General features: G+C 60.1%; 1 protein-coding gene across 1 annotated transcript in view; it reads right to left on the bottom strand.

Moving 5' to 3' along the window:
• LOC119957000 (PDZ domain-containing protein GIPC1-like) overlaps positions 1–14,952 on the bottom strand; it is a 41,817-nt gene extending 26,865 nt beyond the window's left edge. Inside the window, 2 exon segments of the mRNA XM_038784583.1 lie at positions 8,418–8,603; positions 14,617–14,952. Of these exon segments, the coding sequence (XP_038640511.1) occupies positions 8,418–8,603; positions 14,617–14,880 (450 nt within the window). The 5' untranslated portion in view covers positions 14,881–14,952.
• Between the last annotated feature and the right edge of the window lie 835 nt (positions 14,953–15,787).

Here is a 15,787-nt window from a genome sequence, read left to right as displayed (position 1 = left end):
GTGCGCTGTTGAGGGAGAGTGCGCTGTTGAGGGAGTGTGCGCTGTTGAGGGAGAGTGCGCTGTTGAGGGAGTGTGCGCTGTTGAGGGAGTGTGCGCTGTTGAGGGAGTGTGCGCTGTTGAGGGAGAGTGCGCTGTTGAGGGAGTGTGCGCTGTTGAGGGAGTGTGCGCTGTTGAGGGAGAGTGCGCTGTTGAGGGAGAGTGCGCTGTTGAGGGAGTGTGCGCTGTTGAGGGAGTGTGCGCTGTTGAGGGAGAGTGCGCTGTTGAGGGAGTGTGCGCTGTTGAGGGAGTGTGCGCTGTCCCGAGGGAGAGTGCGCTGTTGAGGGAGTGTGCGCTGTTGAGGGAGTGTGCGCTGTTGAGGGAGTGTGCGCTGTTGAGGGAGTGTGCGCTGTTGAGGGTGAGTGCGCTGTTGAGGGAGTGTGCGCTGTTGAGGGAGAGTGCGCTGTTGAGGGAGAGTGCGCTGTTTCGAGGGAGTGTGCGCTGTTGAGGGAGTGTGCGCTGTTGAGGGAGAGTGCGCTGTTGAGGGAGTGTGCGCTGTCCCGAGGGAGTGTGCGCTGTCTCGAGGGAGAGTGCGCTGTCTCGAGGGAGAGTGCGCTGTCTCGAGGGAGAGTGCGCTGTCTCGAGGGAGAGTGCGCTGTCTCGAGGGAGAGTGCGCTGTCCCGAGGGAGTGTACGCTGTTGAGGGAGAGTGCGCTGTTTCGAGCGAGAGGGCGCTGTTTCGAGGGAGAGTGCGCTGTTTCGAGGGAGAGTGCGCTGTTTCGAGCGAGAGGGCGCTGTTTCGAGGGAGAGTGCGCTGTTTCGAGGGAGAGTGCGCTGTTTCGAGGGAGAGTGCGCTGTCCCGAGGGAGTGTACGCTGTTGAGGGAGAGTGCGCTGTTTCGAGCGAGAGGGCGCTGTCTCGAGGGAGAGTTCGCTGTCCCGAGGGAGAGTGCGCTGTCCCGAGGGAGAGTGCGCTGTTTCGAGGGAGTGTGCGCTGTTTCGAGGGAGAGTGCGCTGTCCCGAGGGAGAGTGCGCTGTCCCGAGGGAGAGTGCGCTGTTTCGAGGGAGAGTGCGCTGTTGAGGGAGAGTGCGCTGTTTCGAGGGAGAGTGCGCTGTTTCGAGGGAGCTGTTTCGAGGGAGAGTGCGCTGTTTCGAGGGAGAGTGCGCTGTTTCGAGGGAGAGTGCGCTGTTTCGAGGGAGAGTGCGCTGTTTCGAGGGAGAGTGCGCTGTTTCGAGGGAGAGTGCGCTGTTTCGAGGGAGAGTGCGCTGTTTCGAGGGAGAGTGCGCTGTCCCGAGGGAGTGTACGCTGTCCTGAGGGAGAGTGCGCTGTTCCGAGGGAGTGTGCGCTGTCCCGAGGGAGAGTGCGCTGTTTCGAGGGAGAGTGCGCTGTCCCGAGGGAGAGTGCGTTATTTCGAGGGAGAGTGCGCTGTTCCGAGGGAGAGTGCGCTGTCCCGAGGGAGAGTGCGCTGTCCCGAAGGAGTGTGCGCTGTTGAGGGAGTGTGCGCTGTTGAGGGAGAGTGCGCAGTTGAGGGAGAGTGCGCAGTTGAGGGAGAGTGCGCAGTTGAGGGAGAGTGCGCTGTTTCGAGGGAGAGTGCGCTGTTTCGAGGGAGAGTGCGCTGTTCAGGGAGAGTGCGCTGTTGAGGGAGAGTGCGCTGTCCCGAGGGAGAGTGCGCTGTTGAGGGAGTGTGCGCTGTTGAGGGAGTGTGCGCTGTTGAGGGAGTGCGCGCTGTTGAGGGAGTGCGCGCTGTTGAGGGAGAGCGCGCTGTTGAGGGAGAGTGCGCTGTTGAGGGAGAGTGCGCTGTTGAGGGAGAGTGCGCTGTTGAGGGAGAGTGCGCTGTTGAGGGAGTGTGCGCTGTTGAGGGAGTGTGCGCTGTTGAGGGAGAGTGCGCTGTCCCGAGGGAGTGTGGGCTGTTGAGGGAGAGTGCGCTGTTGAGGGAGAGTGCGCTGTTGAGGGAGAGTGCGCTGTTGAGGGAGAGTGCGCTGTTGAGGGAGAGTGCGCTGTTGAGGGAGTGTGCGCTGTTGAGGGAGAGTGCGCTGGTGAGGGAGTGTGCGCTGTTGAGGGAGTGTGCGCTGTTGAGGGAGTGTGCGCTGTTGAGGGAGAGTGCGCTGTTGAGGGAGAGTGCGCTGTTGAGGGAGAGTGCGCTGTTGAGGGAGTGTGCGCTGTTGAGGGAGAGTGCGCTGTTGAGGGAGAGTGCGCTGTTGAGGGAGAGTGCGCTGTTGAGCGAGAGTGCGCTGTTGAGCGAGAGTGCGCTGTTGAGCGAGAGTGCGCTGTTGAGGGAGTGTGCGCTGTTGAGGGAGTGTGCGCTGTTGAGGGAGAGTGCGCTGTTGAGGGAGAGTGCGCTGTTGAGGGAGAGTGCGCTGTTGAGGGAGAGTGCGCTGTTGAGGGAGAGTGCGCTGTTGAGGGAGAGTGCGCTGTTGAGGGAGAGTGCGCTGTTGAGGGAGTGTGCGCTGTTGAGGGAGAGTGCGCTGTTGAGGGAGTGTGCGCTGTTGAGGGAGTGTGCGCTGTTGAGGGAGAGTGCGCTGTTGAGGGAGTGTGCGCTGTCCCGAGGGAGAGTGCGCTGTCCCGAGGGAGAGTGCGCTGTTGAGGGAGAGTGCGCTGTCCTGAGGGAGAGTGCGCTGTTGAGGGAGAGTGCGCTGTTGAGGGAGTGTGCGCTGTCCCGAGGGAGAGTGCGCTGTTGAGGGAGAGTGCGCTGTTGAGGGAGTGTGCGCTGTTTCGAGGGAGAGTGCGCTGTTTCGAGCGAGAGGGCGCTGTTTCGAGGGAGAGTGCGCTGTTTCGAGGGAGAGTGCGCTGTTTCGAGGGAGAGTGCGCTGTCCCGAGGGAGTGTACGCTGTTGAGGGAGAGTGCGCTGTTTCGAGCGAGAGGGCGCTGTCTCGAGGGAGAGTTCGCTGTCCCGAGGGAGAGTGCGCTGTCCCGAGGGAGAGTGCGCTGTTTCGAGGGAGAGTGCGCTGTTTCGAGGGAGAGTGCGCTGTCCCGAGGGAGAGTGCGCTGTTTCGAGGGAGAGTGCGCTGTTGAGGGAGAGTGCGCTGTTTCGAGGGAGAGTGCGCTGTTTCGAGGGAGCTGTTTCGAGGGAGAGTGCGCTGTTTCGAGGGAGAGTGCGCTGTTTCGAGGGAGAGTGCGCTGTTTCGAGGGAGAGTGCGCTGTCCCGAGGGAGAGTGCGCTGTTTCGAGGGAGAGTGCGCTGTTTCGAGGGAGAGTGCGCTGTTTCGAGGGAGAGTGCGCTGTTCCGAGGGAGTGTACGCTGTCCTGAGGGAGAGTGCGCTGTTCCGAGGGAGTGTACGCTGTCCTGAGGGAGAGTGCGCTGTTTCGAGGGAGAGTGCGCTGTCCCGAGGGAGAGTGCGTTATTTCGAGGGAGAGTACGCTGTTTCGAGGGAGAGTACGCTGTTGAGGGCGAGTGCGCTGTCCCGAAGGAGTGTGCGCTGTTGAGGGAGTGTGCGCTGTTGAGGGAGAGTGCGCAGTTGAGGGAGAGTGCGCAGTTGAGGGAGAGTGCGCAGTTGAGGGAGAGTGCGCTGTTTCGAGGGAGAGTGCGCTGTTTCGAGGGAGAGTGCGCTGTTCAGGGAGAGTGCGCTGTTGAGGGAGAGTGCGCTGTCCCGAGGGAGAGTGCGCTGTTGAGGGAGTGTGCGCTGTTGAGGGAGTGTGCGCTGTTGAGGGAGTGCGCGCTGTTGAGGGAGTGCGCGCTGTTGAGGGAGAGCGCGCTGTTGAGGGAGAGTGCGCTGTTGAGGGAGTGTGCGCTGTTGAGGGAGAGTGCGCTGTTGAGGGAGAGTGCGCTGTTGAGGGAGTGTGCGCTGTTGAGGGAGTGTGCGCTGTTGAGGGAGAGTGCGCTGTCCCGAGGGAGTGTGGGCTGTTGAGGGAGAGTGCGCTGTTGAGGGAGAGTGCGCTGTTGAGGGAGAGTGCGCTGTTGAGGGAGAGTGCGTTGTTGAGGGAGAGTGCGCTGTTGAGGGAGTGTGCGCTGTTGAGGGAGAGTGCGCTGTTGAGGGAGTGTGCGCTGTTGAGGGAGTGTGCGCTGTTGAGGGAGTGTGCGCTGTTGAGGGAGAGTGCGCTGTTGAGGGAGAGTGCGCTGTTGAGGGAGAGTGCGCTGTTGAGGGAGTGTGCGCTGTTGAGGGAGAGTGCGCTGTTGAGGGAGAGTGCGCTGTTGAGGGAGAGTGCGCTGTTGAGCGAGAGTGCGCTGTTGAGCGAGAGTGCGCTGTTGAGCGAGAGTGCGCTGTTGAGGGAGTGTGCGCTGTTGAGGGAGTGTGCGCTGTTGAGGGAGAGTGCGCTGTTGAGGGAGAGTGCGCTGTTGAGGGAGAGTGCGCTGTTGAGGGAGAGTGCGCTGTTGAGGGAGAGTGCGCTGTTGAGGGAGAGTGCGCTGTTGAGGGAGAGTGCGCTGTTGAGGGAGTGTGCGCTGTTGAGGGAGAGTGCGCTGTTGAGGGAGTGTGCGCTGTTGAGGGAGAGTGCGCTGTTGAGGGAGAGTGCGCTGTTGAGGGAGTGTGCGCTGTCCCGAGGGAGAGTGCGCTGTCCCGAGGGAGAGTGCGCTGTTGAGGGAGAGTGCGCTGTCCTGAGGGAGAGTGCGCTGTTGAGGGAGAGTGCGCTGTTGAGGGAGAGTGCGCTGTCCCGAGGGAGAGTGCGCTGTTGAGGGAGAGTGCGCTGTTGAGGGAGTGTGCGCTGTTTCGAGGGAGAGTGCGCTGTTGAGGGAGAGTGCGCTGTTGAGGGAGTGTGCGCTGTTGAGGGAGTGTGCGCTGTTGAGGGAGTGTGCGCTGTTGAGGGAGTGTGCGCTGTTGAGGGAGAGTGCGCTGTTCGAGGGAGAGTGCGCTGTTTCGAGGGAGAGTGCGCTGTCCCGAGGGAGAGTGCGCTGTTGAGGGAGAGTGCGCTGTTGAGGGAGAGTGCGCTGTCCCGAGGGAGAGTGCGCTGTTGAGGGAGAGTGCGCTGTCTCGAGGGAGAGTGCGCTGTTGAGGGAGAGTGCGCTGTTGAGGGAGTGTGCGCTGTCCCGAGGGAGAGTGCGCTGTTGAGGGAGAGTGCGCTGTTGAGGGAGTGTGCGCTGTTGAGGGAGTGTGCGCTGTTGAGGGAGTGTGCGCTGTTGAGGGAGTGTGCGCTGTTGAGGGAGTGTGCGCTGTTGAGGGAGTGTGCGCTGTTGAGGGAGTGTGCGCTGTTGAGGGAGTGTGCGCTGTTGAGGGAGTGTGCGCTGTTGAGGGAGTGTGCGCTGTTGAGGGAGTGTGCGCTGTTGAGGGAGAGTGCGCTGTTGAGGGAGTGTGCGCTGTCCCGAGGGAGTGTGCGCTGTTGAGGGAGTGTGCGCTGTTGAGGGAGTGTGCGCTGTTGAGGGAGTGTGCGCTGTTGAGGGAGTGTGCGCTGTCCCGAGGGAGTGTGCGCTGTTGAGGGAGTGTGCGCTGTTGAGGGAGTGTGCGCTGTCCCGAGGGAGAGTGCGCTGTTGAGGGAGAGTGCGCTGTTGAGGGAGAGTGCGCTGTTGAGGGAGAGTGCGCTGTTGAGGGAGTGTGCGCTGTTGAGGGAGTGTGCGCTGTTGAGGGAGTGTGCGCTGTCCCGAGGGAGAGTGCGCTGTTGAGGGAGAGTGCGCTGTTGAGGGAGTGTGCGCTGTTGTGGGAGTGTGCGCTGTTGAGGGAGTGTGCGCTGTTGAGGGAGAGTGCGCTGTCCCGAGGGTGAGTGCGCTGTTGAGGGAGTGTGCGCTGTCCCGAGGGAGAGTGCGCTGTTGAGGGAGAGTGCGCTGTTGAGGGAGTGTGCGCTGTTGTGGGAGTGTGCGCTGTTGAGGGAGTGTGCGCTGTTGAGGGAGTGTGCGCTGTTGAGGGAGTGTGCGCTGTTGAGGGAGAGTGCGCTGTTGAGGGAGTGTGCGCTGTTGAGGGAGAGTGCGCTGTGCCGAGGGAGAGTGCGCTGTTTCGAGGGAGAGTGCGCTGTTGAGGGAGAGTGCGCTGTCCCGAGGGAGAGTGCGCTGTTGAGGGAGAGTGCGCTGTTGAGGGAGTGTGCGCTGTTGTGGGAGTGTGCGCTGTTGAGGGAGTGTGCGCTGTTGAGGGAGTGTGCGCTGTTGAGGGAGTGTGCGCTGTTGAGGGAGTGTGCGCTGTCCCGAGGGAGAGTGCGCTGTTGAGGGAGAGTGCGCTGTCCCGAGGGAGAGTGCGCTGTTGAGGGAGAGTGCGCTGTTGAGGGAGTGTGCGCTGTCCCGAGGGAGAGTGCGCTGTTGAGGGAGGGTGCGCTGTTGAGGGAGTGTGCGCTGTCCCGAGGGAGAGTGCGCTGTTGAGGGAGAGTGCGCTGTCCCGAGGGAGAGTGCGCTGTTGAGGGAGAGTGCGCTGTTGAGGGAGTGTGCGCTGTCCCGAGGGAGAGTGCGCTGTTGAGGGAGTGTGCGCTGTTGAGGGAGTGTGCGCTGTTGAGGGAGTGTGCGCTGTTGAGGGAGTGTGCGCTGTTGAGGGAGTGTGCGCTGTTGAGGGAGTGTGCGCTGTTGAGGGAGTGTGCGCTGTTGAGGGAGTGTGCGCTGTTGAGGGAGTGTGCGCTGTTGAGGGAGTGTGCGCTGTTGAGGGAGTGTGCGCTGTTGAGGGAGTGTGCGCTGTCCCGAGGGAGAGTGCGCTGTTGAGGGAGAGTGCGCTGTTGAGGGAGTGTGCGCTGTTGAGGGAGTGTGCGCTGTTGAGGGAGTGTGCGCTGTTGAGGGAGTGTGCGCTGTTGAGGGAGTGTGCGCTGTTGAGGGAGTGTGCGCTGTTGAGGGAGTGTGCGCTGTTGAGGGAGTGTGCGCTGTTGAGGGAGTGTGCGCTGTTGAGGGAGTGTGCGCTGTTGAGGGAGTGTGCGCTGTTGAGGGAGTGTGCGCTGTTGAGGGAGTGTGCGCTGTTGAGGGAGTGTGCGCTGTTGAGGGAGTGTGCGCTGTTGAGGGAGTGTGCGCTGTTGAGGGAGTGTGCGCTGTTGAGGGAGTGTGCGCTGTTGAGGGAGTGTGCGCTGTTGAGGGAGTGTGCGCTGTTGAGGGAGTGTGCGCTGTTGAGGGAGTGTGCGCTGTTGAGGGAGTGTGCGCTGTTGAGGGAGTGTGCGCTGTTGAGGGAGTGTGCGCTGTTGAGGGAGAGTGCGCTGTTGAGGGAGTGTGCGCTGTTGAGGGAGAGTGCGCTGTTGAGGGAGTGTGCGCTGTTGAGGGAGTGTGCGCTGTTGAGGGAGTGTGCGCTGTTGAGGGAGTGTGCGCTGTTGAGGGAGAGTGCGCTGTTGAGGGAGTGTGCGCTGTTGAGGGAGTGTGCGCTGTTGAGGGAGAGTGCGCTGTTGAGGGAGAGTGCGCTGTTGAGGGAGTGTGCGCTGTTGAGGGAGTGTGCGCTGTTGAGGGAGAGTGCGCTGTTGAGGGAGTGTGCGCTGTTGAGGGAGTGTGCGCTGTTGAGGGAGTGTGCGCTGTCCCGAGGGAGAGTGCGCTGTTGAGGGAGTGTGCGCTGTTGAGGGAGTGTGCGCTGTTGAGGGAGTGTGCGCTGTTGAGGGAGTGTGCGCTGTTGAGGGAGTGTGCGCTGTTGAGGGTGAGTGCGCTGTTGAGGGAGTGTGCGCTGTTGAGGGAGAGTGCGATGTTGAGGGAGAGTGCGCTGTTTCGAGGGAGTGTGCGCTGTTGAGGGAGTGTGCGCTGTTGAGGGAGAGTGCGCTGTTGAGGGAGTGTGCGCTGTCCCGAGGGAGTGTGCGCTGTTGAGGGAGTGTGCGCTGTTGAGGGAGAGTGCGCTGTTGAGGGAGAGTGCGCTGTTGAGGGAGAGTGCGCTGTTGAGGGAGAGTGCGCTGTTGAGGGAGTGTGCGCTGTTGAGGGAGAGTGCGCTGTTGAGGGAGTGTGCGCTGTCCCGAGGGAGTGTGCGCTGTTGAGGGAGTGTGCGCTGTTGAGGGAGAGTGCGCTGTTGAGGGAGTGTGCGCTGTTGAGGGAGAGTGCGCTGTTGAGGGAGTGTGCGCTGTCCCGAGGGAGTGTGCGCTGTTGAGGGAGTGTGCGCTGTTGAGGGAGTGTGCGCTGTTGAGGGAGTGTGCGCTGTTGAGGGAGTGTGCGCTGTTGAGGGAGTGTGCGCTGTTGAGGGAGTGTGCGCTGTTGAGGGAGTGTGCGCTGTTGAGGGAGTGTGCGCTGTTGAGGGAGTGTGCGCTGTTGAGGGAGTGTGCGCTGTTGAGGGAGTGTGCGCTGTTGAGGGAGAGTGCGCTGTTGAGGGAGAGTTCGCTGTTGAGGGAGTGTGCGCTGTTGAGGGAGTGTGCGCTGTTGAGGGAGAGTGCGCTGTTGAGGGAGAGTTCGCTGTTGAGGGAGTGTGCGCTGTCAAGGTTCCACATTTCAGACACAAACGCAGCTGTTCCTTGACAGCACAACACACGTGTGTGCTAGAAATGTCGATAACGTATCGGAGACCCACAGTTAGGCATTAACAAGTTGATCTATCTCAATTAACGCTGTCTAATCAGCACATTCACACAGTTGATTACTTGGGAATGTGAGACGAGAGGCCAGTGCACTGACCCCACTACAGCTCTCATAGACGTCCCCCTCCATGAGCTACCTTGATAAATGCGTAGCCTGCACCGTTGTCGGTGATGGTTAATCCCAAAGCATCCTCCGACTTGTGGATCTCCACTTCCTTCTTCTGTCCTTTGACGTGAGCGAAGATGAAATCTTCGAGGCCAATCTGCCCACCCAGCAGTTTATCCATGTCCACTTTGTGGGTGTTCAGGGTACAGAACATGATCTGTGGAGGAACACAGGAAGACATGCTCGGTCAGGCTGATGCATTGCGGCGGAAAGGCAGGAAATTAAATTAAAAAGGAATTAACACTGAGCACTACAGACTGAGGGAGGACTCCTCCTAACCTGGGCTTACATCAAGCTGGTCAGGGTTTTGGGTTACGTTGTACTGCATGGCATCACACGGGAATAACAAGCCAGACAGATATTTGACTCAAACATCTTGCACGTTTGAACATCCTCCTACCTTATTATGATTCACCCAATCATCGTAACCTCCCTCGTGTGTTTATCGAGCTTCCCCTGAAATGCAGCAACACTGTTCACCTCACCCACTCCACATGGTGGTGAGTTACATATCCTAATCACTCCTGGGTTCTGGAAGCTTCTGAATTTCTTGCTGGAATAATCAGTAACTGTGTCTATCATCTCCCCAGTCACCCAGCTCATCGAAACCATGATTAATTAGCAAGTGGACCAGATTCTTCATAAATCACTTATTTCGTCAGTCAGCTCAGACCCTAACCCCCTCAATTCTATAAAACAAATGATGCTTCGGAAGAAAGTTGCGAACACTTTGGAAATCAAGTTTGGTACAGAACGAAAGGGCAAATCTCCCGTGCCGACCTGCAACATCAGATTGAGGCCAAGCCTGGGTCGAAAGGTAAAGAATGTGTAATCGCACCTTTAGTATCATCAACGTGGCCCAACAAAGCCTTTCACAGCCAGAGAACCTTGACTGGTAACCGTGTAGAAACGTTGTGTGTGCATGTATATATGGATGTGTGAGCGTTTGTGCGAGAGTGTGCAAGACCTGGGATCAGTTATGATCTACTCGATTTGAGGAACAGGCTGGAGGGGCTGAATGGCCTGTTGCAATGCATTGTGAACCTGGCAGATTCTTCTGCTAAATTCAGGGTTGAGTGGCTTTGAGCCAAGAGGCTGCCCAAACAGAACAGATTTAGCAGCGGCATCAATGCGAGGAATCATTGCACCCAAATAATCGCTACTGGGACACAAATCACATTTTTATGGGAAGAGATTAAAATGTCCAGCCTGGCTCATGCAGAACCGGGCGATACAGTGGCTTGCACCGCTGCCTCACAGCGCCAGGGGCCCCCGATTTCGATTCCGGCCCGGGGTCACTGTCTGTGCGGAGTTTGCACGTCCTCCCCGTGTCTGCATGGGTTTCCTCCGGGTGCTCCGGTTTCCTTCCACAGTCCAAACGATGTGCAGGTTAGGTAGATTGTCCATACTAAATTGTCCCTTAGTGTCCAACGGTCAGGTGGAGTTATGGGGTAACAGGGATAGGGTGGGAGAGTGGGCCGAGCATAGGGTGCTCTTTAGGAGGATCGATGTACTCGATGGCTCTCCCTCTGCACTGCAGGATTATCATGAAATGAAAATGAAATGAAAATCGCTTATTGTCACGAGCAGGCTTCAATGAAGTTACTGTGAAAAGCCCCTAGTCGCCACATTCCGGCGCCTGTTCGGGGAGGCTGGTACGGGAATCGAACCGTGCTGCTGACCTGCCTTGGTCTGCTTTCAAAGCCAGCGATTTAGCCCAGTGTGCTAAACAGCCCCTGATCATAAGGTATTCTATGATTGAGTCACCCATGTGTTGCTACCTACAAAACACTCAACTGCACGAGTCCCTCAAGACACTTCCCACATACAGTTCCATCAAAACACTAACTCTTAAAATTCTGCAGATCACAGAGCGCTGGTGTCATCAAAACCAACCACCCCCGCCTCTCCGCAATAACCTCGGCTCTAAGGCTGCTCGGCAAATCAACTGCTGTCTCTTCTAAAGGAAAACGCGACAAATCCGGAAAGGAAAAGTGGTTGGGAATTATTCGCCAGCCCAACATTTACCTACACCTCACAAGCCCTTTGTCTGACGGTTTGTATTTGCATTGGGTTTGGTTCACTCCACCCTCCCAACCACACCCCCACCATAAAAAATAACTTCAACAGGACACGATTTCCTTCTGGTGTGTCCGTCTCCATAACTTCATTGCGGCATTAATGTGAGCCTACTTGTGACAATGATAAAGATTCTTATTATTAAGTGACTGAATTTTGACTCCCTTGCTTATTAAAGACCTGTCCAACTTTGCCTCGAATAAATTCAGTGACCCACAGCCCCCGATGCTCTCTAAGGAAGAAAATTCCACGGACTAACCCCCCCCCCCCCCCCCCCCCCCCCCCCTCCTCCCCAGGAGAAAAAACATTCTCCTCATCTCCAATTCTTAAACCATGTCCTCTAGTTCTGGTTTCTCCCTCCAAGTGAAAACATCATCCATGTATCCACCCGGCCAAACCCCTTCCGCATCTGACATGTTTCAATCAGCTCGCCTCTCATTATTTAGCCCCAACCTGCTCAATCTTTCTTCCTAAGACGAGCCCCTCCTCCCGGGAACGTGGAGAGTGAACATTCCCCGAACTGCTTCTGTCGCAAACGTATTTTTCCAAATCAGGAGGCCAAAACTGTGCACGGTATTCCGGATGTGGTTCGCCAACAACCTGCACAGCTGCAGTAAAACTTCCCCGACTTTTCTATCCCCTTCCAGTAAACACCCACATTCCATTTGCCTTCCTGACCACTTGTAGTCTTGGCCGTTCTATGAAATGAAAGTCGCTGATTGTCACGAGTAGGCTTCAAATGAAGTTACTGTGAAAAGCCCCTAGTCGCCACATTCCGGCGCCTGTTGAGGGGAGGCTGGTATGGGAATTGAACCCACGCTGCTGCCTTGGTCTGCTTTCAAAGCCAGCGATTTAGCCCTGTGCTAAACCAGCCCCTATCTGAGGGCAGCAGGGTAGCATGGTGGTTAAGGGCAGCAGGGTAGCATGGTGGTTAGCATAAATGCTTCACAGCTCCAGGGTCCCAGGTTCGATTCCCGGCTGGGTCACTGTCTGTGTGGAGTCTGCACGTCCTCCCCCTGGGTGCGTGGGTTTCCTCCGGGTGCTCCGGTTTCCTCCCACAGTCCAAAGATGTGCGGGTTAGGTGGATTGGCCATGCTAAATTGCCCGTAGTGTCCTAGAAAAAGTAAGGTTAAGGGGGGGTTGTTGGGTTACGGGTATAGGGTGGATACGTGGGTTTGAGTAGGGTGATCATGGCTCGGCACAACATTGAGGGCCGAAGGGCCTGTTCTGTGCTGTACTGTTCTATGTTCTAAATGCTTACTGATTCCCCTCAACAGCCTAGCTCCATCTATGTTAGGCCCCCCTTGTCCACAACTCCTCCCACCAGAGGTTCCACTCAAACATCCATTTCTCATGTTCAAGACCTCGATTGGGACAGGCCCCATTGTGTCCTCGTCTGATACCCACCCCATTTACAGCATGGGATCACCAGATGGGGGCCCTGGACCTTTTGCCCCCTCTCCTGATGCCCCCGTTACAGCCCTGCTGAAATCCACTACCCCAGGAGGAACATGAGCAATTGCTGGATTCGTAGGCCTGTAATCTCGGGACCAACTCCACTGCTGTTTGTGTTTCAAAGCACTTTCCCCTTAGGGTTTCAATCCCTTCTTGCTGCATCACTCAGGCACTCAGTACAGCAGCTGCACACCACAACCCCAGCAGCCGTGTGAGCTGCCTGGCTGAATAAACACGGTGCAATCTCAAACAACAGCCAGAAATAAACTTTGTAAAAAAAACACTCGCTGGCCAATAACTAGCAAGACATGCAATGGAAGTGGCTGTAGATGGATAGTAAATCCCATTCATCCTGGGACATTTTTGTTAGAAAGTTTCACAGACCACAACAATCAACGCTCGGGATCTCTGCACTCTCCTAATCCGTGTGCACCCCTGACGGTTAACACTCACTGGCAGCCCCCCTACCTTCACTTTCTAAGGCCCCCAACCTCTGCAGGTCCCTCCCCAAGCTCCGTGTGCTTCCCTTAATAAGCTTCATAAAACCCACCTCTTTGACCAAGCTATTCTAATACCTCCTCAGCACTGTTTAATAATGGGGGGGGGGGGGGGGGCTAGCATGGTGCAGCGGGTACAACGTGCCGAGTGGCCTATTCCTCCTCATTGCTCCTGTGAAGCACCCCGAGGTGTCTGATTACAGTAAAGGCGCTATCTAAATGAGCGATGTTGGCATAAAGGTAAGATGCAGCACCAAATGCGACAGCAGCAATTCACACGGTGCGGTGAGATCAAGCCTAATAATGGATCGATTTGCAATGTGAAGATTACTGCCATGTGTGGCAAAGACCCAACCAATTCAAACCAGCGGCGGGTCCAGCGGGAGCCTGGCACAGCGGGTGGCTGTCACCCTGCCCAATAACCGAGGCTGGTGCGATCTTCCTTGGGAGATGCTGCTTGTTGACTCTCTGGTTCTCTGGGGTGATAGTTAAATCGAAAGGTTTGCTTCCTCACGTGCTGCGAAGATGATCAACACGGCTCCCATGCACCTGCGGCAGGCGTGCGGCTTCTCCGCAGTTCAGCAGGCACCAGACATGGTCTCCATTCTGGGGCACGGTGGGGGCGACAGGGAACCCAGGAGGAGAGAAGCATTTTCTTCATCCTTCCTCACACTTTAGGATCCAGGGTACATTTCTCGCGAAGAGCGCGCACCGACACGGCCTGGATATTCAAACCCTCAGACTGACTCTGTTCCTGGGGGTTTTAAGTTTAACGTGATAAACCCTCGAACACCCTCAACCTTCCGACAATTTTAAAGCCAATATCAAAGGTTAATACTGTTCTACTGACCCAGTCTGTATCACCTTGGCCCGGATCATTGAGGTTTCTCTATAGAAACTTTGTCTTTTCAATTCAGTTATTAAGCCACAGCAGCTGCAGTACACAGTGCGATCCCACACTAACACACACATCTATACAGGGAACAAACACACCATTCACTCTAATCAATCTATATCGCATGGGTTTCCTCCAATCCCGACTGTATCCCCCCCCCCCCCACACACAACTGTGTTCCCCCAGGCTCCCTCCTCCCACTGGATCCCCCCTCTACTGGATCCCCAGGCTCCCTCCTCCCACTGGATCCCCCCTCTACTGGATCCCCAGGCTCCCTCCTCCCACTGGATCCCCTGGATCCCTCCTGTCCACTGGATCCCCAGGCTCCCTTCTCCCACTGGATCCCCAAGTGCCTCCTCCCCACTGGATCCCCAGGCTCCCTCCTCCCCACTGGATCCCCTGGATCCCCCCATACTGGATCCCCAGGCTCCCTCCTCCCAACTGGATGCCCAGTCTCCCTCCTCCCCACTGGATCCCTCCTCCCCACTGGATCACCTTGATCCCTCCTCCCCACTGGATCCCTCTTCCACACTGGATCCGTCCCCCCACTGGATTCCCCCTGCCCACTGGATCCCCCTACTCCCCACTGGATCACCCTCCTTCCCCCACTGGATCACCCTCCTTCCCCCACTGGATCACCTTCCTCCCCCACTGGATCACCTTCCTCCCCCACTGGATCACCTTCCTCCCCCCCACTGGATCCCCCCTCCCCCCCACTGGATCCCCCCCCCCCCCACTGGATCCCCCTCCCCCCCCCCCACTGGATCCCCCCTCCCCCCCCCCCCCACTGGATCCCCCTCCCCCCCTGGATCTCCCCCTCCCCCCCCACTGGATCCCCCTCCCCCCCCTGGATCTCCCCCTCCCCCCCCCCTGGATCTCCCCCTCCCCCCCCTGGATCTCCCCCTCCCCCCCCCCCTGGATCTCCCCCTCCCCCCCCACTGGATCCCCCTCCCCCCCTGGATCTCCCCTCCCCCCCCCTGGATCTCCCCTCCCCCCCCCTGGATCTCCCCCTCCCCCCCCCTGGATCTCCCCCTCCCCCCCTGGATCTCCCCTCTCCGCCCCACTGGATCTCCCCCTCCTCCCCGCCCCACTGGATCTCCCCCTCCTCCCCCCCCCACTGGATCCCCCCAACTGGATCCCTCCCCCCCCCGGATCCCCCTCCCCCCCCCAACCCCCCACTGGCTCCCCTCCTCCCAACCCCCCACTGGCCCCCTCCTCCCCAATGGATGTCCCCCGGCTCTGACCTCTGTGCTGTCCATGTCGAAGGCCTGGCCCAGTTTGGTGTAGAGCTCCCTCACGTTGCTGAAGCCCTCCACCCTCCCGGTGGGGCTGCCGTGGGCCAGCTGCGTGTGGAAGACCAGGCGGGGCCGCAGCGGGGTCCGGCCCGGAGCCGGCTCTCCGCCCCCTGCCTCCTCCTCCGGTCCCCGGCTCGCCGCCTCCGGCCAGCCGCCAGCGGCCTCTTCCTCATCCACCAGCGGAGCGGCCTTCTTCCAGCGGCCCAGCGGCATGGCCCCAGCTCGGCGGCGGTAGCAGCACAGCGGCGGCCCCGGGCTCCCGGCAGGGCAGCGGCCGCAGGCCCCGCCCCCCGCAGACCCCGCCCCCGCCCCCCGCAGACCCCGCCCCCGCCCCCCGCAGACCCCGCCCCCGCCCCCCGCAGACCCCGCCCCCGCCCCCCGCAGACCCCGCCCCCGCCCCCCGCAGACCCCGCCCCCGCCCCCCGCAGACCCCGCCCCCCGCAGACCCCGCCCCCCGCAGACCCCGCCCCCCGCAGACCCCGCCCCCCGCAGACCCCGCCCCCCGCAGACCCCGCCCCCCGCACACCCCGCCCCCCGCAGACCCCGCCCCCCGCAGACCCCGCCCCCCCGACCCGCAGACCCCGCCCCCCCGACCCGCAGACCCCGCCCCCCCGACCCGCAGACCCCGCCCCCCCGCCCGCAGACCCCGCCCCCCCGCCCGCAGACCCCGCCCCCCGCCCGCAGACCCCGCCCCCCGCCCGCAGACCCCGCCCCCCCGCCCGCAGACCCCGCCCCCCCGCCCGTCCGCAGACCCCGCCCCCCCGTCCGTCCGCAGACCCCCCCACGTCCGCCCGCAGACCCCGCCCCCCCCGCCCGCAGACCCCGCCCCCCCGCCCGTCCGCAGACCCCGCCCCCCACGTCCGTCCGCAGACCCCGCCCCCCCCGCCCGCAGACACCGCCCCCCCCGCCCGCGGACCCCGCCCCCCCCCGCCCGCGGGCCCCGCCCCCCCGTCCGCAGACCCCGCCCCCCCCTCCGCAGACCCCGCCCCCCCCCGCCCGCGGGCCCCGCCCCCCGGCACCCAGGCCCCGCCCCCCAGTTCCAGTGTGGCGGGTTCGAGACCCGCTCCCCGACTCAGCCCAGCAGCCAAATTGGCATCGCCAATGCTGCACCGATAGAGTG

This window comes from Scyliorhinus canicula, chromosome 25 (genome assembly GCF_902713615.1).
Source record: "Scyliorhinus canicula chromosome 25, sScyCan1.1, whole genome shotgun sequence".
In the NCBI taxonomy this organism is placed as follows: domain Eukaryota; kingdom Metazoa; phylum Chordata; class Chondrichthyes; order Carcharhiniformes; family Scyliorhinidae; genus Scyliorhinus; species Scyliorhinus canicula.
This window is presented reverse-complemented; position numbering and strand designations above follow the sequence as displayed.